The sequence below is a fragment of the Benincasa hispida genome, chromosome 10, assembly GCF_027475165.1.
Source record: "Benincasa hispida cultivar pf3 chromosome 10, pf3_genome.v1.1, whole genome shotgun sequence".
In the NCBI taxonomy this organism is placed as follows: domain Eukaryota; kingdom Viridiplantae; phylum Streptophyta; class Magnoliopsida; order Cucurbitales; family Cucurbitaceae; genus Benincasa; species Benincasa hispida.
Genome location: NC_143487.1, coordinates 60,867,106 through 60,889,324, shown reverse-complemented (window position 1 = coordinate 60,889,324; position 22,219 = coordinate 60,867,106). Strand labels below are relative to the sequence as shown.

At 33.4% G+C, this 22,219-nt stretch overlaps 1 protein-coding gene across 2 annotated transcripts; it reads right to left on the bottom strand.

Moving 5' to 3' along the window:
* Window positions 1–2,719: 2,719 nt before the first annotated feature.
* Window positions 2,720–11,787, bottom strand: SAMC1 (S-adenosylmethionine carrier 1). Of its 2 annotated transcripts, none has more exons than XM_039046575.2 (12): window positions 11,607–11,787; window positions 11,217–11,291; window positions 10,216–10,298; window positions 9,491–9,567; window positions 8,137–8,227; window positions 7,720–7,773; window positions 7,555–7,650; window positions 5,982–6,071; window positions 5,589–5,640; window positions 3,611–3,672; window positions 3,354–3,434; window positions 2,720–3,044 (listed from the first exon to the last, which is right to left on the bottom strand). In XM_039046575.2, the coding sequence occupies exons 1-12, from the start codon at window positions 11,638–11,640 to the stop codon at window positions 2,919–2,921; spliced, it is 921 nt and encodes a 306-aa protein (XP_038902503.2). In that variant the 5' UTR covers window positions 11,641–11,787; the 3' UTR covers window positions 2,720–2,918. The 2 variants fall into 2 exon arrangements, with proteins under 2 accessions (XP_038902503.2, XP_090161978.1); XM_090305852.1 differs by having other exon boundaries at window positions 11,217–11,360; window positions 11,607–11,728.
* Between the last annotated feature and the right edge of the window lie 10,432 nt (window positions 11,788–22,219).

Here is a 22,219-nt window from a genome sequence, read left to right as displayed (position 1 = left end):
GCATTTAATGCCATGAGATCGTCTTTCATTATTTTCGGTAGTATTTAGGCAATCAAATCACATATGAAAATCAGAATTGACAAATCTCGTGAGTTCAGCAATCTGTTGACTGTATCCAATTGTGGACACAATTCTAGTGTAACGTAACTTCTGTCTTCAAACAATTTTTAGCATATAGCTAGCGTAAATTGGACGCATCCTTGGACATGATGCTGGCGCAATGCTCGTGCATTTTTGCTTGTATTCAGATCTTCTTCTTTTCCTCTTGTGTTGGTTTCTAGGTTACTTTGCAGTCGCATTCTCAAATACAATTGACTCTAAAATATGAGTTTCTACAAAATAACCTCAAAACATATCAAAACTATAAAAATGGCTCAATGATCAACAAATTAGGTTCGTATCACAAATTATGATCAAAAGCATGCTCAATACTCATTTTCACTTAAATTTGCTCTTTTTGGTGTGATTTGCATCATAAAACACTTAATTTCTTCCTAATATACTTAGATAAAGAGCCTAAGTACAAAATTGTATTTATTAGAAGGTATTGCCATTAAATAGTTGATTAACAAGTTAATTACATAAAAGATAGTTTTATATAAAAAGTTCAAACACCAAAACATTATGTTTGGAAATTTAAGACCAATTGAAATGAAAATCAAAGTTGAAAGACCACAATAAGATTTAAACCATCAATAACACTGTAATTTTTTTAGTAATTATTTTAAATGATAAAATTACCGAAAATATTTTTAAGTATAACAAAATGTTACTATCTATTGATAATAGAATGTGATAGACTTCTGTCATTAAGTGGCAAAAGTCTATCGCTATTACTAATAGATAGTGATATTTTACTTTGTGAACAAATTAACTATTTTTTTTATTTGAAAATAGTCTTAACTTTTTTTTATTTTTTCAAATTTGTTCATTTGCTAAAGTGATAAGAGCAAAAACTTGTGAACACAAATCTGAGCATAGCGTTGCACATTTATTTTAAAATTCAAATATTCAAATCTTAAAAAATGTTCAAATTATGCTATTTCATTATTGGATATATTTTCAATTTTCAAAATAAGAAGTGAATATTGTCGAATCAATTTAAACTTTAGGCTTTCAATCTCGTCAAATGGAACCTTAAATTTAAATAAGTGTTGCAATTTTCACTCTTTGTCTACTCTTTGCTAATTTGCCTTCTAATTTTAACAAATAGAAAGTCGTTCGAAAATCTTCTTAATCTCGTTAAATTCAACAAAATAAGGTTGTGCATATAAATAACTTTGACTAGCACACAAATTAACCATTAAATAATTTTTTACCAAAATTCATAAATATCAACAAAAAAAAATCACTATAATGTCATTTTTGTCGAAAATATTATCAACTTTGTATCGTAAATATTATTAACAATCTTTAAGGGTTAAAATTGCAACATCTTACAAATTTTAACATTAAGATTACAAATTTTATCTTGGTTTGAGGTGATGTGTAATTCGTTGGGATTGAAAATTTAGGGTTAAAATTTATCCAACTTGACAAAATTATTGGTAAAAGTTAGTTTTTTTTCCCCAAATGTTTAAAGAACTACTTTTTATACTTATAATTATAACATTATGTGTTTCATTTAAGTCCATTGATTTGAGACCATGTGCCATTCCCATTATTATGGCGACTTGCTAAATAACTCTTATCCTTAACCTATCATTTTCGAATTTGTTCATATGTCAAAATAGCAACCTAACAATTAGAGTTTAATTATTCATTAGAGGACCCATTGAAAAAAGGGCTTATATAAAAAGTCTATGCCATTATTACTCTTGTTTGCCATTACAAGCTACCACATTGGTAAACATTTTTCTAAAAGGTTAATAATATTTTTATACAAAATCTATTGAAGAGCATATGATTCTGTGAGAAAAGTCACCTAAAAAAGTCCTTTGTTTTAAAAATCTCATTGTATCATTGGATACTCTCTTTTAAGGAATTGATAAAACAAAGATTGTATATGGCATTAGAATCATTTAGTTCTAGATTTTGTATTTGGAAATAGATAAATCTACCTACTACTTTTGAAACATACCCCACAAAGCACCGACTTCCAAATTTAATCCTCAAAACAATGCAATCAAGGTTGTTTTCATGAGTTAATCAAGTGGAAATTTTAATATCCGAATTTCATAAAATGCTTTTTTCTAATAATCTGGAAGAAGAGAGATCGAGCCTCTAATATTGAAGTTGATAGTACATTATATGGGTCAATTGAGTTATGTTCATAAAAGGTTATTAATACTTGATCATTTAAAATTATACTCTGATTCCCAGACTATTATGCACTCTAAAATCACTATTTAAAAGACCATCATTTTCAAAAGAATAATTCAGTAATGCTGAAACACAATGCAAACCCATCTCCCAAATAGCTATTAGTTTCTTTTGCCTTTTTTTTTTTCTTTTTTTTTTTTGTACCAGCACTTCCAATAATGGTGCGTTTGTGAGTCAAGTTGTTAAGTCTAAAGAGTTGTAAACTTGGAAAAGTGATTTAGTCGTGAAGCTCATAGTGTAAGGAGTTAATACGAAATGAAATTGATGTGTTTTTAATGAAATCTACGAACTCCTTGAGCCAAACAAACTGTACGATTAACTACTTCGACTCCTTGACCAAACACTGACCAAACACCCCTAAGCTTTTAGAAAGAGTAGGCTGAAGAAAACAAAGGCAGAAACCAAAAACAGCCCACTTTCGGGCAAACTGATTCATTATTTTCAGTGTTCAGTCACTGTTCTACAAAGAATCAAGTAGTCTACATCTCTTTCTCATTTCATAGTCCATCCCATTGTTATCCTCATAATCTCATAAATCAAATGAAGCACCATTAGCCGTGACTAATAATTATAGATTTTAGAGTTATGAGAACGTCTTAGTCTTGTTTTGGGTTTTCACGAGTACTTGGACGCCTCTCTGCTAGTAACCGCTTTGTGCTTTCAAGGACACCGAAGAAAATGGAACCCCCAATGCCTATCCATAGTACTCGAGGTCCGATACCCTGCATGAACTTAATGTATGAACACAACTTTTCATGTAGAAGCCTCTTGCCTCCGTCCTTGGGTCAACTAAAGAACATGCTAAAGATGGAAAGATTGCAAAGAAATGACATTTGCATTTCACTTGGATCACTAAACATCATTTACATGGTAAGATGGATTTTTTGGAGCAATGAAAAGTGTTTCTAGCCAAATAAAAACACTTTTCAACATTTTTCCATAATGTTTGTAACTAAAGACTGATTTTGAAAATTTTTTAAAACAACTTCAAACTAGGAGTACTCATTCTGAAATCACTCTAAAAGTCATACCTTCAAAAGAGCAGGAGCTCCTTCCTCCCTGACAATCGTTTGGACACAGTCAATAATTCCCTTATACTGATTTCCAGATCCCTTCAATAGAATCCAAAAGAAAAAAAACATAGACATAAAGAAAACAAACCACTTTTAGATTGACTCCACATATAAAATGAAAAAATAAAAATTAGAACTCACACGTCATATGCAAATGAACTGAAGTAACTGTAAGACGGCAAGTACAAAAAATACAGGAAAGAAGATTATCTTACCTGAACCATTAATCTTGTCTTAATGACGTCGAGGGGAGTAGTTATAGCTCCAGTTAATGCACCTATGTAATAATCAAAAGTAAGCATATGAATGTTTGTAATTTGTGCAGGCAACAAATCATTCTAAACTTGGAAACTGCTACATAGGTCAAATACCAGCAATTTAGTAAATGAATTAGATCATAAGTTAAAGAAATGTCAATTATTCATGTGCACCAGTAATAGAAACGAATAGGCACACACCTAGACACTAGGTGCAGATGTAGTGCCTCGCCAGGCTTCTTCATTAATTTAAAAATAAATAAACTTTACTGGCCCTAAATGCAGAAGCCCTAGGGTTTTCTTTTCTTAATTACTAACCCTAAATGCAAAATCCTTATATTCTCTTCTTGTGTTTTTTTTCTTTCATCTAGTGTGCCCAAAAATGGTAGTAAATAAATAAAACTTGCGCTTTCTTTTTTGTACCTTATGCTCTAGTGTGCACTGAGCTTTAAAAAACATTGCTCATACACGTTCATGCGCTGCATGCACCCCACCCCGCCCGTTAAGCACCTGCTTATTGCCCTAGTGGACTACCCACTGCCAATCTTTCACAAACAATTATTTTAATGACGGCAGAAGTTTTAGATTATAATAATGGTTTTGATCCTCCCATACGCCAGACCTCCTAATGCTTATCAGAATTTTAGGGAAATTTTAAGCTTAAAAATGCATTTAAGAAAATAAGTAGAGATAGCGTTTTTCCTTGATTTCAGAAACCAAATAAGCTACTACTGGAAAAAGGTGCGCCTGAAAATCTCTGTTTCATCTCAAGCTAACCCTCATGATCGTTTAACCTCTCTGACCTCAGAGGGGGCTCTGCTGCCACAACGTCCACCACTTCCATCGAATTGAATTTCCTCGTCTCCCAGTACCTTCAGGAATCTGGTTTTCTATATTCAGCCTTTGCTTTAGTATATGAAGCTGGCATTAACTAGTGTCCTATTGATGGCAATTTTGTTCCATCTGGTGCTCTAGTTACTGTTGTACAGAAAGGGCTTCAGTATTTGAATACTGGAAGCTAAGTTAAGTAATTATGACACCGATCTATATGAAGATTTTTTCATTCCTACAGCCTTAGGACCTTTACAAAAGATGTCCAGCAGTTAGTGTTCGCTAGTGCATCATTTGATTCAACAGTGAAATTGTGGGATGTAGAACTCGGAAAACTCATCTACAGTTAATGGACAGGGAAACCTGTATATTCTGTTGCATTCAGCCCAAATGGTGAATACTGGAATCAATACACATATGGGCATTGAAGGAACTCAGGCAAGATTGTTACAACACGTACCGGTAATGGGAGTATATTAAATTTTCTGGAACAAGGAGGGCGATAAAATTGCTGCCTGCTTTGTGAACAGCATTTGTATCTTAGATTTCAGAATGTGAGATTTTGAAAAGTTCCAATAGGATTAGCTTTCATACTTTTTTTTTCTTCTTTTTTGATGGGGGAGATAACTTGTATATGGTGGAGGGTGATGTTCGGTAACCTAAACCTTAAACTTAACATTTCATGTCAATTTGACCGTTCTATGTAATTGTCACTCCCATTGATAACAGTCCCTGCTTCACAATGTTTCAAAAAAAATTAGCTACTATAGGAAACACTCCAGCCTTAATTTAACAATCAAATTATAGTGACAAGTCTACCGGGCCTATTCGCATTCAAAAAATGGCAATCACAGGTTGCACCCTTCCCTTGTTACATATTTAAAAGAAATTAAAAACAATTCAATTTTTTTTAATAAAAAAGTATTTGCCACATAGCACATTTTTATAAATACTAAGCAAACCATTTTGTCTTGAATGATATCAAATAAAAGGGTAGTCCAACAAAAATCTAAAATACAGAAATAAAAAAATATCAGTACTATTATCTTGTTAAAGTACTAATATCTGAATAAATGCAGAACTACAGAGTCCTGACAGTAATTACCTGCAAAAGCTCCAATAATAGCATTTTCAGGATCATTCAAGTCCCGCTTTGCCTGATGGAAAATAGGTTAATACAATGAGAAACTCCCACCGAGCAAGAGTTCGGACATTTTCAATTCAACTTTTTGGCCCCATACATTAACCAAGGAAAACTATACTGCACCCATAACATCTTGTGACAATAATTTGCTTAAATTTCAAATTATTAAAAAAGAAAGAAGAAAAGGAACGGAATAAGAAAATAAGCCTACGGAGAGAAATGGAACATTTACAGTAAGTGAAATGGTGAGACTTTCCAACTCATACAACATCATTACTCTAAGGGAACAACTTGAATAAATGTTATATAATGAATATATAATATTAATTTCAACATAATGAGAAAAAGGCTTACCGCCAACTTATAACCTATTCGTAGCTGCTCATAAATGCAAAATTGAATTGCATCAAATGGCAAATCTCTCAATAGAAAAGATCCATATCCCTACAATGAGATAACCAAAGGAAAAGTTACAGGAAAACTTTACTGGCATCTTCAAGAACTTCAAAAAACCAAGAAGGGTCATTACTAAACTCAACACATACACGAATCAAAAATAAGGTTTTTATAATGTCATGGGACAAAAGCACTGTTAACTTATTCAAAAACTCACATCTTAGCATGAAAATCTCAGACATTATAAATCTGATCTCACGGGTATAAAGAGTATCACACCTTTATAAAGTAAGACAACTCATTTATAATCTCCAAAAAGAAATGGAGAAACCTTCCTACAATACTTAGAAGAATGAACATAAATATCTATTCACTTATTTGCTATTTTGAATCCAATGCAAAGGACCATTAACATTAACAGAATTTTCTTTTGGAAGAAACTTGTCCAAATTTGTTTCTTCTGCTCCTTCACTGTTTTTCTTTTTATATATACATCCGTGAGTATTTGAGTTAGTTTACGCACATCTCGACTAATCTCACGGGATAACTTGCTTGATCTTACAACATTTGGGTGCCAAAGAAACTCGTAGGATATTAAATCCTAAATATATGGCCACCATGATTGAACTCATTCCCTCTAAGTCCTTTATTAAACCTATAGCTTTTTTTTTTATTACTAGACCAACTCATGATGGTTTCTGCTCCTTCACTAAAGTCTAATTGGAATCTTTCCTTCAAATGGTCATCCATTTAAGACTAAACTTTTTAGTTTTGTTTTAGAATTATAATTCTAGTTTAAAGCGACTGGAAGTAAGAAATGATTTCCCTGTCAATCCCAGCCTCCAAGATTAGCAAACTTCCTAGAGTCCAGAAATTCGAACTACGAGTAATCAGTCCTTGATTCAATTCCAATTCTTCTTCACGTCTTTTTCTTTTTTAATGAAAAACCACATTCATTGAAAAAAATAAAATAAAATAATACACATGCATACAAAAAGAAAGTCATCCTACACATAAGGGCTCCAGTTAAGTTAAAGAAGACTAATAGTGTAATTACAAAAAGGGTTTGCCACTCAAGCCTAAAGAGAATCATAAATTTCTTCCTCACATCCTTTATTAGATCCTGATATTGAACCATCCCTACAAAGTTGTCCCTTTCCATTATAGCCCTGCAAAGGAAAAGACCTTATCTGTCTTTGGTGAATGATGTGCAAATGCAACTTGAGCCGAGTCTTTTTAGATTTTTTATTATTTTCGCCTTCATTCTCAATTTGCTAAGGTTTGAGTTTTTTTTTTTTTTTCTTTGGTTCAGTGACAAATAAAGGTCTTTTTCACGTCTTGTCAGTAGAAAAAGCTTCAACAACAAATATAATTTCTTCTTCAAATATTGTTTCTCTTTTTTGGTATACGTTCCTCCAGTATTCTTTTGCATTCTTCACATATAACGTTTAGATTTCCAATTAAATAAACAAACAAATATCACTACAGTAGAAATATCTAAAGGTGTTATACAGAAAGGAGAGTTACACACTGCATAGAGTCCTTTAAAACCTTCTTTTGTTGCAATTAGGCGTACGGCATCCGGAGCTGATGCAAATTGTCCAGTTTGCATCCGTTGTTTAACAACCTAAGTTGCATCATTTGGTCATTGACTAAAATCATTGGAAGACGTGTGTACGTGTGTGCATTTATTTACCTCTGTTGGAACACGAATGAGTGAAGCAGCAATACCTCCTACTGCACCAGCCGTCTGCAATATGCAGCAACGAAAACTTAACTATCTATGCAACTATAAGCCTTATAACTAAGTAATCAATTGGAGTATGGAAATATATGTCATCCTCACTTCATTGGTGATGTAAGGCAATTTACGTAGGATGAGCATAGGAAATCATCCTATCAAAAGAGTAGTTGAAATTCCATTGTACCACAGTACGTAAAACTTCCAACATCGAATAATATAATAAAGAAATAATTAAGACAAACCCATAAAAAAAATGTATTCAAGACTTTTAATCAATTTGGTGTGTTGCATAGACCAATAAATCGTGTTCTACAGTTTTTTTTTTTTTTTTTGTGACAAGACAATTATAGAACATTGTCAAGCACTTACAAAATGGGCTAGTGCACTAAGGTTTTCAGGAAAAGTCCTCAGCAATTTCTGCTTGGTGGGTTCATACACGCCAACAAATAAAGCAGAAGCCCTGCACATACAGAATAATTTTTGAATAACCATGAACCAAGCACCAAGAAATTAAAATACGAAATTATTTTGTAGGGCGTGATGAAAATTGGTAAATAGTAAATCCATTCAAATGTATCCAGGAAAAAGTATATATATATATATGTGTGTGTGTGTGTGTGTGTGTGTACATCTATTTCCAATAGTAATATTATCCAGAAAATCTTTTCTGAAAACACTTGGTGACCAACAATGGAGGTATGAATGCTTTCTTATGGATCGCTTCAGGTAAAGATAACAGGACCATATGAGGAGAAGCAAGTAGCTCACTAAACAACAAAGCTAAAGCAACTTCATTTTCTCATTCTTGGCCCTTGCTATTTTCAATCTTAATCAAGAAAATGATCTTTAGTTAGATTTAGAGGTAAAAGTGTTGAAAATCCCACATAGGAAAAATCATGGGACCTCACACTCTTCATAAGATAGATAGGTTACTTCTTCCATTGTCAATTGGTTTTGAAACGGAACACCATGTTATCTAATATGGTATCAAAGCCCATGAACCCCAAACGGGCATTCAGTCCAGAAAAACAAAAATTAGGATTGGATCCAAGAATTGTGAACCCAAAAGAGGCACCATCTTGAGGGGCATGTTGAGAGTCCCACATTGAAAAAAATCAAGGGACTCACAATGTTTATAAGACATATGGACTACTCCTCTTATTACCAATTGGTTTTGAGATGAAACCCCATTTATCTAATATGGTATCAGAGCCCATGAAACCCAAATGAGCATCCAGTCGAAAAACAAAAACTGGGGTCGATTCAAGAATGGTGAACATAAAGAAAGGGGGCATGTTGAGGATTTCACATTGGAGAATACACAATGGACCTCACAATCTTTATAAGATAGATGAGCTACTCCTCTCCTTGTCAATTGGTTTTAAGATGAAATCCTCAATTATCTAATAAAAACCACTTGGAAACAATGTTTTTGAAGCCCAATGACATGGCACAATAGCTGGTCTGGGATTTTGAAAAACCATCACAGTATGACCCAGCGAGTCCTGATATGTGCAGTACACTAATTGAACTTAGAATTTGCATCATGAGAAATGATATGTGGTGATGAAAATTGTTCCCAGATAAAGAATAATCAGTATGCTTGTAGAATCAATAGCATAAAATGGAAGTCATAACAATGATGTGAACCATAATAAATTAAAAATTTGATGCTAAAAATCTTGAAGTTAATTGGAATTAATACCCTTTAGAAGGTACTTACGGCAGCACACCAGCAATGTTTCCACCCAAACCAGCATAAAGCCCCTTCAATACTATCTGTCCTCCTCCACGCACAGCCTGTAATGATCTTCCAGTGGAAAAGTTCAGCAGCTATTCTAAAAGATAAACTATGATACATATAATGAAATTATCTTTGACCAAGGACACTTCCCATTAGACCCCCAAGCAATCAATAGAGTAGATTCAGCCATGCCTTCACCATCTCAAAATAAATACTAAATAATAACTGTTGTAATACAAAACTCTTTCTTTTATTTCTTGTGATAATTTTACAAGAGGGAGCATCTCTTATATATACAACTATGATAGCTAATTATGGAAAAACTTATAACAGTCAAAAAATGTACATATGATAAGAATAAAAATAAACCCAAATTACAGGGAATAAAATCATATGGACAAGGTAAGAGGAGGTTTTCTATATTCAACAATAACAACAGAATAATACATAGACAAACAAACAAACAAAAATGAAAGGAAAACAAACGGTTCAATAGTTTTGGAAGAGGTCCAAATTTATTGTGCCATATGGAATTGATTCAGTGCCAGTAACTATCTTAAGAGTCAGGATTTGTTAACTTGTTTGTTATTTCTTTTAGCAGGAATCCTTGTAGCAAGTAGCTTGCAGCCTTATAATATGATTTTATAATCCCTAGTATACAGCCACTAAAACACTGCACATATATATTCTGTAAGGTTGCATGCCTGTAGCCGCGTCTTTATTGTATCAATAGGGTATAAAGCTGTCTCAACAACCACACCCGCTGTTCCTCCTGCTATGACACCCTCTGCAAAATTCCGGAATATATTTGAAACTTCATGCGTGAAAATAACAGACAACTGATAGATCAAGGATCAAGAAGAAAACAAGACATCAGCTGTAATGTGCTCTGAATTAGTTCTAGCCTATATGTTATTAAGCTACCTAATGTGTTACCACCAAGCATCACCTTCATCCCCCCCAACCCAAAAAAAGGGAAACAAAAGAGGATAAATGATGAAAAGAAACAATCTACAGATTTCGGATCACTTGAATTGAAAATCCAATCGGCTATATTCCATTTCATGCACATACATTTTATTTGGTTTCAGAAAATTTCTTTTAATAAAGTTTCAAGGAAATAATTGCATCATCTTTTTTCAGATAGACATGATCGCCTTTGTTGGCTCATCGCTCAAAATAAGACTTACTTGGGGAGTTTAGTCAAATACCAACATAAACAAAATAATAACTACACAAAAGCGTAGATTAATCAATTTTCATATTCCAAGAGCACAACATAGCACAATTCAGCAAGCAAATGGGATTTTCCAAGTATCTCATCCAGTACTTTAATCTGACACCAAGGGAACAACATAACTTCTTAATGATGAGTCAACAGATATCCGGGTACATCTTATCCTTAGTGATTTATTTGGTTCACGTCTGAGCTTTGCTCTTTTCATTGTATCAAGTTCTACTTCCGTTTCAAAAATAAAAAATAAAAAAATAAATAATTATACTTTATATCTTGTAAAACGACATGCTTCAAGATAAGAATATTAATTTTTCAACAAAACCATCATACTGATAAATTCAAAAATTTAAACACTCTCAACTTGATAAGTAAAAGTTTCAAAAGAATAGAAGGAATTGAGAGTGAGACAATGCTGAACCCACAATCAAATAACTAAAATCCCTTCAGGAAATAGAAGATTTAGCTTACCAAATACAGTCCGCAAAAAATCAAATGGGTTTTCTTCCTTCATGCTGACAGATGCGAAGACTTTTCTTGAATCAACTGGAGGAAATTTCAGTACACCATTCAAAATAATAACATATGTTACCGCAGAAAATAATCACTGCTGTGCTGTAAAAGTGAGTTGAAGACATAAACGGAGAAGAAAATTGGAATCAATTCTTCTGAACAAAACAAAAGACATGCACATTGTTGAAAAAAACAAGAACAAAATTGCAGCCCAGAAGTTCCAGAGCGAAAGGGGAAGATGAAATTGAAAACTAGTAAAGTAAAATGTCAAAATTCTTAAAGTAAAGGAACTGAATCAGAATATATTTCTACATGCAAAAACTATATCTTGGGGAGAAATGAAAGAACCTGAAGAAGCTAAGGAGGAGCTTTTCGCGTCCATGGCTACTGTGAAATTGCCTGCTATGTTCTGTAGCTTGTAACGAAATGCAATCCAATCCCCAATATATTCTTTTTCCTTTTTATTTTTTATTTTTTTCACTAAAAATCACCTTTTTTAAAAAATTGCTAAAAAGGTGCACCTCATATAATATTTTGTCGACTTGACATGTCATCTTATTTAAAATTTGTCAACTAAAGTCAACTTAACTAAGAGATCATTTAGAAGTATTTTTCAAATCTTAAGATCGAAATTATTCATTTTGAAACTTGAGGAACTAAATAGATACTAATTTCAAACCTAAAGAACCAAGAGTGTATTTTGCCCTAGTTGGAGAATAATTTTCTATTTTGGAGGTCGATCATAAACTTATGTCCATTGAGTTATACTTATGTTTACTATATATTCAACTTTTTTTTTTTTCATATTACATGGCATCTATTAAATTGTCTATTTCTATGGAGATTATTCTCCAAAAATCTTGTTTTTCTTCTCCTATTATTTTTTTAGGTTAAACTATCATCTTGATTTTATACTTGGAGGAGTTCAATTTTATTCCTTCTACATTTAAATATAATGATATGACAAAAACAAAATTGATAATTAAAGAAAGGTACATGGTAAATAACAATACAGAGATTTATGTGGTTTAATAACTGAGTGTAAAGTACATCCACAAATAGAAGAAAAGAACAATTTTATTATTTTGAGAGAATACAAGAAAAAAATACACATAGTGAGATGCCAATATAATTAGAAGATTTATATATTGCATCTCTCTAAATCCTAGGTCCAAATTTGTGAATTACATATAATCAATATACAATTTAGAATTTAGGGGGAGATAATTGATTAAAGAACCTATCCTCAAGGCCCAAAATATTTTGTCCCACTTTTTAAAACTTAAGAATTTTGACATTTTGCTTTCTTCATCGTCAAGCAATTTTGTAAAATTACCCTTATTTTTTCTTGTTCTCCTTTTTCTTCCAGTATTCTTCTTCTCCTATGTGATCAACTTCGACGAGACCACACACAGTGAGTCCACAAAGTGGCTCTAGTCGTCGTTGTCTTCTTCTTCTTCTTCTCTCCCTATATTCAGTTTACGTTGTAGAGCTAGAGTAAGAGTGCAAGAGTATAAAAGTGAGAGTAAGAGAGCGAGACTATGATAGAAGGGGAGAAAGGAGAGTAACCTATGAAAGGAAAAGGAGCGAGAGAGCGAGAGTGCAAGAGCGAGAAAGCCCATTTCCCATGTGTGAAGTTTCTTTTTGGTAATTTTCACCCAAATGTGACGTTAGCAAACGATAAAAAACCTCATTTTCAAAAAGTGGAGCAAATCTATTTTTTTCCCCATTCGGTGCATTAGGTAAAAAATTCAAGGCATTCCAACAAATTTGATTTTAGTCACTTTCGATAAATCATATATTTAATACAGTCAATTGACGACGGAAGTAATGAAAAATGGTGTCCAAAAAACTAGTAAATATGTGCTACCTTTTTATCTATTGGGAACCAATATATGACATGTTTGGTAATGATTCCAAAATGATTAAATAACTTTTTTCATTTTCGAACTCACTTGGAAAATATTTTTAATAAATCAAAATCAATTTTAATAGTATGAAAAAATACAATTTTGAAGTCTAAAATTAAATATCGAATTAATTTTGAGTGATTAAAAACACGTTTAGGAGTGATAACAAATATGAAAAAAATGATTTTAACAAAGTTTCAAAATCACTCTAAACGTGCACTAAAGATCATGTTATTTGTCATATCTACAAAATGAATGTTGGCCACATACATTTGAGGAAGGTCCTAATAGTACGATGTCCAAACTTTACTCCATAGATGAGATAATACATATAAATTTTACTAGATGGAAAAGAAAGGAGTTCTTTTGATAATAATTTATTTTTAAAAAAAACCCACAAAAAAGAAAGACGAAGAAGATGAATATACTAAGAATCAACTATTCTCAATCATCAAAGAAAGAAATTTTTCTTCTGGAAAATCCAATGGAACATGGGCTCTAGTTTTTAAAGGAAGCACATAATCTAAAAATTTGAATATACAAGACAATCACATATGGTTTTTTTTTTTTTGTATGAATGGCCTCATTTTGAAGGCCCAAATAAAAAATGGCCACTTGTAGAAAAAGTAATAGAAAGTGACCCTTCTGTTGACGCCATCTACGTATGATTTTACCACTTCGCCCCTGAGATGTACCCCGCATGCCTGGGCCTACCAAGGAACTCGATCCTCGATTACCCGTCACTCGATTCTTAATTACAAGTCACTCGATCCTCGTTGGCTTGTCACATGATCCTCAATGCACAGTCACTCGATACGTGTACAATTAACACGTGTATACTCGATCATAGCCATGTCATACTCGATACTCGATTAATATATACCCGATTATTTTGAATTGCTCGCGCCCACCAAAGGACCTGCTCTGTAGTTAATGCTTATGTACGAACATATACAAATTGGATTTTTTTTTTTTTAATTCTTACCATTATTTCAAATCAATTTCTTGAAATGTGAAGTATTTTTTTTTATTAACTAAGAACAAACAAAACTGAAATACAAAAGAGAAAATCGAGCTCACTTTCCCTTCAAAAAGCCTACTTCACAAAATCCATTTTTCTTGGCAGAGATCAAGTTATAAAGGCATTCAAATCATTTCATTATATTGTCTCACACCTCAAGTAAGCAAATGTGCTAGTTTTTTTCCTCATTTTTTGCTCACATTTTTTCCTTTTCTGATGTCGTGCGAGACATATGAATGTAGCGAAGAGAACGAGTGAGTGTGAGTTTGTGAGTGTGCGCTGAGACATGCAACTAGCTCCCAGTGGAGCGAGGATGAAGGGAGAGAAAGCTATGAAACAGTAAGTATTGAGTTAAGAATATTGAATATCGAGGGAAGAGTATCGAGTATTGAGTAATAAATAATGAGTAGTGGGGATCGAGTATAGCGAGTATTTAACAGTAACCAATTTTACTAACTGCTCACTTTGTGTAATGTTTTACTTGAAGGATGGAGAAATATATATTCTTATGTTATAGTGGTACATGGACGACACAGAAGAATGTTATATTGGAGGTTGTTTAAAGGGTTTTCTAGTTCCAAGCACATTGACATATAATGAGCTGAAAAATCTAGATATAAAATAATGCAAGTTAATTTAATAGAGTTCAAGATTAAAATGAGGGCGACATATAAGATGGATATTGATTCTCCTCCAGAACTCAAAGTAACACTAATTGAGTGCTTAAATCACGCTCTGATACCAATTGATAAGATATACTAGCATGCAACGGAAGCAAACAGAATCAATAAACATTCTTATTACATTTAATTTGAGTTCTAAAGCATGTTAAAACATATTTTCAGAAGTGGATTTCAAGATGAACATACCTTTGATGATTTCTTCCAATTCCAAGTTGCTTTTCACATTAATCCAGCTTCAAATTGATTGTGAACCACCATCTTCTCTACTATTCTTAGCCTTGAATTTGAGTGATGGAACTCATATTTGAGTGAATTTGTGAAGGTATTTTTGTGGGTTTGAAGAGGAAGAAGAAGAAGTAACAAAAAAACTTATTTTTCAGCTTTTGAACTCTACTCCTCTTCCAAAATTCAGGAGTTTTTATTCAATCCCACCATCCAAGCACTCTTTAACATCCACAGCCAGTGGCTGCTTGACAATTTTAAGTGGAATTCAGTGTGTGATTTGCATGATTCAAACCTCATGCTTGGGTGTTTGTGAGAAACACCCACTAAACATCTAATTTCAAATTTTCCAAATTTCCAATTGATTTCTTTTAATTAAGTCTATAATTAATCAAAAATTGATTTAATTAATTATCAATTAATCAAATATAAAATTTCAAAATCCAATTTCTTAAATTGAACTTAAAATTGGAATTTAATTTGATTTTAAATTAATTAATTTAATTTATTATCAAATATCAAATTAATCACACACTAAATTTTAAAAAACATGAATCTAATTCATGTAATTAATATTTAAATCAACATTTAAATATTATAAACTCTCCAATTTTGTTCAAATTTAACAAATTAAACATTAATTATATCAAATATAATTATACAAACCCTAATTTCAATTTGAACCTATTCAAATTCAAACCCTAATTTCAATTTGAATATTTTCAAATTGATATCATTCCAAATTTACTCAAATTAATAATTCAAGGTGTTCATGTTTTATGAGCTAGAAGAGGGACCTTATGGACCTACAGATCATGAGCTCCAACGATTTAAGATTAATTGGCTAAAACTCTTTAGACCAAATTAATCCGTATTTGTTAACTATCAAGTCACACCACTATAGCTCGATAGTTGCACTCTCCTCATTGTAGACATATTTATGTCCACATGATTTAACCATAACTAGTAAGTCGACCCTTCACAGGTTGTTCATAATAATGGTTGGGTCAATATGTTGTTTTACCTCGATATTAAGTCTTGTTCCTTAAGTTCCAACTGACCCTCTAATGAACAATTGGTTTATGGTCCAATCACTAAATCGGATCCCTTTCGGGCCAGTGAGAGGGTTGGACCCCTTGTTCAAGATCTGGATTCAGTTTACTTAAGAGAACAACCTTTCTCCTGTCCCTAAATCGGCTAGGCATGAATTCTGTCTTGCACCCTATGTCCCCAGCTATCTATCCGGTCTTACCCCTGAAATAGGAGACTTATTGAGTCGGTACTGTTGAGCCAACCTTCACCCTAAAGAAAATCTAAATGGAGACCCTTTGAGCAGCAGAAATGGATTGTCCCAAATCCTATTCAGAATGAACACAACAATTACAGTCTAAATGGAAACAAACAGATTGTGCCTAATTATAAATTACAATATGCTACAAGAAGATACAAGGGATAGAGTATGTGAATCTTTGAATAACTCTTCTTCATTATCCCTCAATCGTTCAGCAAATGGTTCACAACACGAACTCGAACGTATCAAACAGAATACGATCTCAACGAATGTCTGAATGAACCTCGAACCCAATCGAGTCCAACTCGATCCACAAATAGATTTAGAACACCACCATAATGGTTACCTTGGTATTCTCGGTGTGAGAATTCAGGAGTTATGGGCTCTGTATGATTTTGGATTGAGGAAAGCATGAGGTATACGATTGAGTAAGTGGGAGATGAAGACTGTCTATCTTATAAACGAAATACTCGATCGTTTAGAAGATGGAAGCCTATCGTATAGACTTTGCTACTCGATCATTTAGCAACAACTAAGCAAGTAACTATCGTATAGTAAACTCGTAGCTCGATGTATGTTCTTGATACTATCGCTTAGTAAAACATTTTTACTTGATAGCCTTTTTCGTGAGATTAATTCCGAATAAATCATCATCTAATTTTTTAAAACAATTTTCCTTTTATCTCACAGTTACCATAAAACTTCCAATAACCTCTCACAATCATGTTATTGGAGAAAAAGAATAATTAATATGTTATAAATAAATATAATAACTAACTTATCATATTATATTTATAACTTGTAGTTTTAATATTTCATCATATGATACATATAAACTATAGTTCTTTTTCTATTTTATGGTATTTAATATAAATCCTCCAATTATGTATCTAATACGACATATCAATTATATCACATATAATTAAATTTTCTCTTATTAATTTGAACACTTTAAATCAACCCAAAATCTAATTTTCAACTTGAGCCCATTGAGCTACTAAGGGGACCTCATGGACCTGTAACTTGAAGCTCCAATGGTACGAGAATAACTGATTAAACTCTTTAATCACAAGATCCACCATCCGTTAATTGTTGGTCACTCCACTAAAGACCGACAGCTGCACTCTTCGCCCTACAGATATATTTTTATGCCCATATGACCAATCAACAGTGCGATGACTCTTCACAAATCGATCGTAAGTACAACTGGGCCAATTTACCATTTTGCCCCTGTAGTTACATCTAACTCCTTAAGTACCACTGATTCCTTTATTTAACAATGAGTCATAGTCCTACTATGACTAAGTCCTCTCTTCCAAAGAGAGAGTGTGGCCACAAGACCCGGAATCAGCCCTTAAAGGAGCAATTTATCTACTTACTCTTGCATCGGGGAAAGAGTGAATTCTGTCTTGTATAGCTAAGTTCCCAGCTCCCCAATCAGACGAATCCCCAAAATGGTAGGCTTGTTGAGTTGGCAATCTGGCCACTCTCACCCATACAAATCAAAGGACCACGCTCATAGGTAGGAGTTTCCAACTTACTCAGGATTAAGGGCATGTCACCTATGGTCATTTTAGTGAAATGTAAGTCTCAATTATCAACGGCGTTATATAAAGAGACTAATCATCTTGTGGTCCGGTCTTATACAAACTCTTTGTATAGGATACTCCCACTCACATGTCTCCACATGAATGGTCAAGATCAAACTATTTGTAGCACTTTACAACACTTGTAACATCTACAAAGCGGGTCGTATCTGTAGTGTTAACAGGATAAGATATCCCTCCTTTATCCATCTACTACAGACCATTTAGGTTATTACTTAAGTCATGATCCACTTTTATGTCTCACATACATGCTTAAGTTACATGAAATAACCATGGATCTTAGTTTATTGGATTTGAGTAAATGCATATAAAATAATATTTATTTTATTAATCACAATATGTGTACAAATGTTAACAAACTAGGAGACCATCGGGAGAATTAGGACATCGATCCCAACACACCCATGTAAATCTAAGGATAATTCCGAATAAACAAGAGTTCATAGTTAGCTCAGGATTAAGATCGAGTTACCTAGGTCATCTAAGCGAAATAGTCAGTCTTAAACACTAAACAACATTATAAAGTAAGAGTGACTTATTTCTTGGTTCGATCTTATGCAAATTCATTGCATAGGACGCCCCCACTTCTCATGTCAATACATGAACGAATCTGGATCACTTCGTTTGTAGTATCTTTACAACAACTTGTAACAGCTATAGAGTAGGCCGCATCCATTAGTGTTATTAGAATAAGGTACCCAACCTTAATCATATACTATAGATCGTTTTTGGATATTTATTCAAACTTGATCCATCTTTATGTCTCTACATAAAATTCAAGTATTCATATAATAGACATGGATCTTAGTTTATTGGATTTAGACTTTATGAATGCAATTAATAGATTCAATAACAACTTTATTGAAGAAATGTTGAATAACATCTTTATTGATAATAGAATGTGTTTAACTTTACAAACTACGAGTTTTAGGACACACAACCCAATGATACTCCCACTTGGACTGAAACTCCAGTGGATCAATATATACAAATATAAATAAAAGGTATAAATACAATAAACCAGGGCATCAAATACCTATAAATTCTCTCGCTTGCCCTAGTGACAAATATCTCGTAGACCTAGTCCTACTAGGTGACCCTCAAATACTTTAGCTAATGGCCAGCTGAGTTGTCTTGTAAGAAGGCCTTCATAAATAGATCAGCTAAGTTGTCTTGTGAGGCTATCTGTGTGATGATCATGTCTCCTCTGTGTACAATCTCCTTGATGAAATGGTACTTCCGCTCGATGTGCTTTCCACGTTTATGGCTTTGGGTTCCTTTAAAATTTCAACTATTCCACTGGTATCACAATAGAGGGTGACATGCATGTGCATATTTGGAACTACTTCCAAATTCGTCAGGAACTTTATGAACCATACTACTTCTTTTTCCGTTTCACTTATAGCTACATACTCCGCTTCCATTGTGGAGTCAGAAATACAACTTTGCTTGATGCTTATCTACCCAACTACTCCTCCATGTAGAGTGAATACTAACCTCGAAGTTGATTTCCTTGAATCAATATCGATCTGAAAGTCAGAATTAGTGTATCTAGTAAGAATCAGATCCTCAGCATCATACATGAGCATATAATTTCTCGTTCTCTGAAGATACTTGAGAATGTTCCTAACGGAAGGCCAATGATCATATTCAAGATTGGACTAAAACCTACTGATTATTCCAACTGCATAGCATATATCGGGACGTGTACACAACATTGTATACATCAAACTCCCTTTTGCTGATGCATATGGAATTCGTTTTATATCCTTAACCTCTTGAGGTGTCTTAGAACTTTGTTCCTTAGACAAATGAATACCATGTCTGAAAGGTAACGTTCCTTTCTTGGAATTTTGTATTTTATATTTAGACAACATTTTATCTTGAGATAGTGCTAAAGTTTTGTTATTATGGTTCCGAACTATTTAGATCCCAAGAACATATTGTGCTTCTTCTAAATCTTTCATTTGGAATTGCGTAGCCAGCCATCTCTTGACGACAGCTAAAAATTCTAGTTCATTTTCAATGAGTAGAATATCATCAACATACAACACCAGAAAAGCGACAGTTTTGTTAACGATTTTCTTGTAAACATGAAGTTCGTCAAAATTTTGTTCAAAGCCATGAGATTTGATCGCAGTATCAAATCTCATATTCCAAGATCTAGATGCTTGTTTCAACCCATAAATGGATCGATTAAGCTTGCAAACCTTTTGCTCTTGACCCCGTTCAATAAACCCTTCTAGTTGAGACATATAGATACTCTCATCAAGATAGTCATTCGGAAAGGCTGTCTTGACATCCATTTACCATATTTCATAATCATAAAATGCAGCTATGGACAAGAGTATTGTAATTGATTTTATCATTTCAACCGGAGAGAAGGTTTCTTCATAGTCTACCCCTTCTTTTTGGGTGAACCCTTTTACCACCAGTCTTTCTTTGTAGATTTGTACCTTACCAGCTTAGTCTCGTTTTCTCTTATAGATCCACTTGAAACTGATGGGTTTTACCCCTTCAGGTTGATCTATAAGATTCCAGACAGAATTGAAGTACATAGACTCCATTTCAAGGTTTATGGCTTTAATCCATTGGTCTTTTTCCACATCATTCATTGCTTGTGTTGAAAGTCAATGGATCCTCTAAGCCATCATCTGGTATGATGACTTGAGTTTCAGTTAAACCCATGTACTGGTCAGGCTGTTGCACAACCCTCTCACTAGGACGAGGCATTCTCAACTCTTGAGAAGGATGTGAAATACCAATTTCATCAACAACACTTATTGATGGACCTGCTCTATCAACAACTCTTGTTGATGCATTTGTCGTTTCTCTAGACATTTCTTCTATTACTATCTTACTGCGAGGTTGATGATTCTTCATGTGGTCTTCCTCCAGGAAGGTTGCATTTTTCGATACAAATACCTTATCTTCCTGAGGATCATAAAAGAAACCACCTTTTGTTTCTTTTGGGTAGCCTACAAATAGGCATACTTTTGAACGACGTTCCAGCTTTTTAGGATTCTGCACCAACACATGTGTTGGGAAACCCCAAATTCTGAAGTGATGTAAACTTCCTTTACGTCCTCTCCAGAGCTCGTAAGGTGTTTCAAAAACTCTTTTGGAGGAAACCATGTTCAAAATATACACTGCAGTTTCAACTACATGTCCCCAGAAAGAATTTAGTAACTGAGCATAACTCATCACAGAATTAATCATGCTCAACAAGGTTCTGTTTCTCCTTTCTGCCATACCATTTTGTTGAGGTATGCCAGAGGTTGTGAGTTGAGACTGGATTCCATGTTCTATCAAATAGTTTTGGAATTTTAAGTCCATATACTCACCACCTCGATCTGATCGAAGTGTTTTAATCTTTTTACCCAATTGGTTTCCAACATCAGCCTTATATTCTTTGAACTTTTCAAATGTTTCAGATTTTCATATCCCCCTCTAGCTCTAACATTCATAGGACCACAAAGGTCTGAATGTACCAGCTTCAAGGGTTCTTTGGCTCTAAGACTTTTTCCAGAAAAAAAGATCTTTTAGTCATTTTAAGACAGGATTCACAAGGCGGTAATGAACTGTCTTCTAATTTATTTAGATAACTGTTCTTAACCAGTTTCTCGGTCCTATTGAGATTTATGTGACCCGGTCTCAAGTACCAAAGGTAGAGATTTGGAGAAATTTTCCTTTTCTTATGAGTCTTAGCAGTTTTAAACATCTCTATGTTCAAAACGGCTCTAACCTTAGTCGATTTTAACAATACAAGTTATTTTCTAATTTTGCAGAACAAATTTGGTTATTTCTTGAATTGATGAACACTTCATCATTTTCCAAAGAAACTTTATAATTTTGTTCTTGCAAACAAGAGATAGATATTATATTCCTTTTCATAGAAGGGATGTAATAAACATTTTTAAAATAAATGTACTTATCTCCTATAATAACTTCATATCTCCCACTACTTTAGTTGAAACAACCTCCTGATCCCTACCTTAAAGATTGTTTCGCCTTCTGTCAATTGTCTCCAGGGACTTGTTTCCAGTGAGAAAGTACAGACATGATTAGCGGCATCTGAATCAATTATCCCAGTTTTATCGTTTTCCACTAAACATGTTTCGATAACAAGTAAATCATATCTATCTTGTTGTTCGAATTTCGCATTCTCATCAATATCATTCAAAACTTTAAGTGAGATGGGAGATAGAGGACAATCCTCTATTAAAA

Coding starts and splice junctions, on each gene's coding strand:
- SAMC1 (XM_039046575.2), bottom strand. CDS start 11,640: ATGGACGCGAAAAGCTCCTCCTTAGCTTCTTCAG. Junction 11,292..11,606: donor CTCCTCCTTAGCTTCTTCAG/GTTCTTTCATTT, acceptor AATTTCCTCCAG/TTGATTCAAGAAAAGTCTTC. Junction 7,651..7,719: donor TCATTCGTGTTCCAACAGAG/GTAAATAAATGC, acceptor GATGCAACTTAG/GTTGTTAAACAACGGATGCA.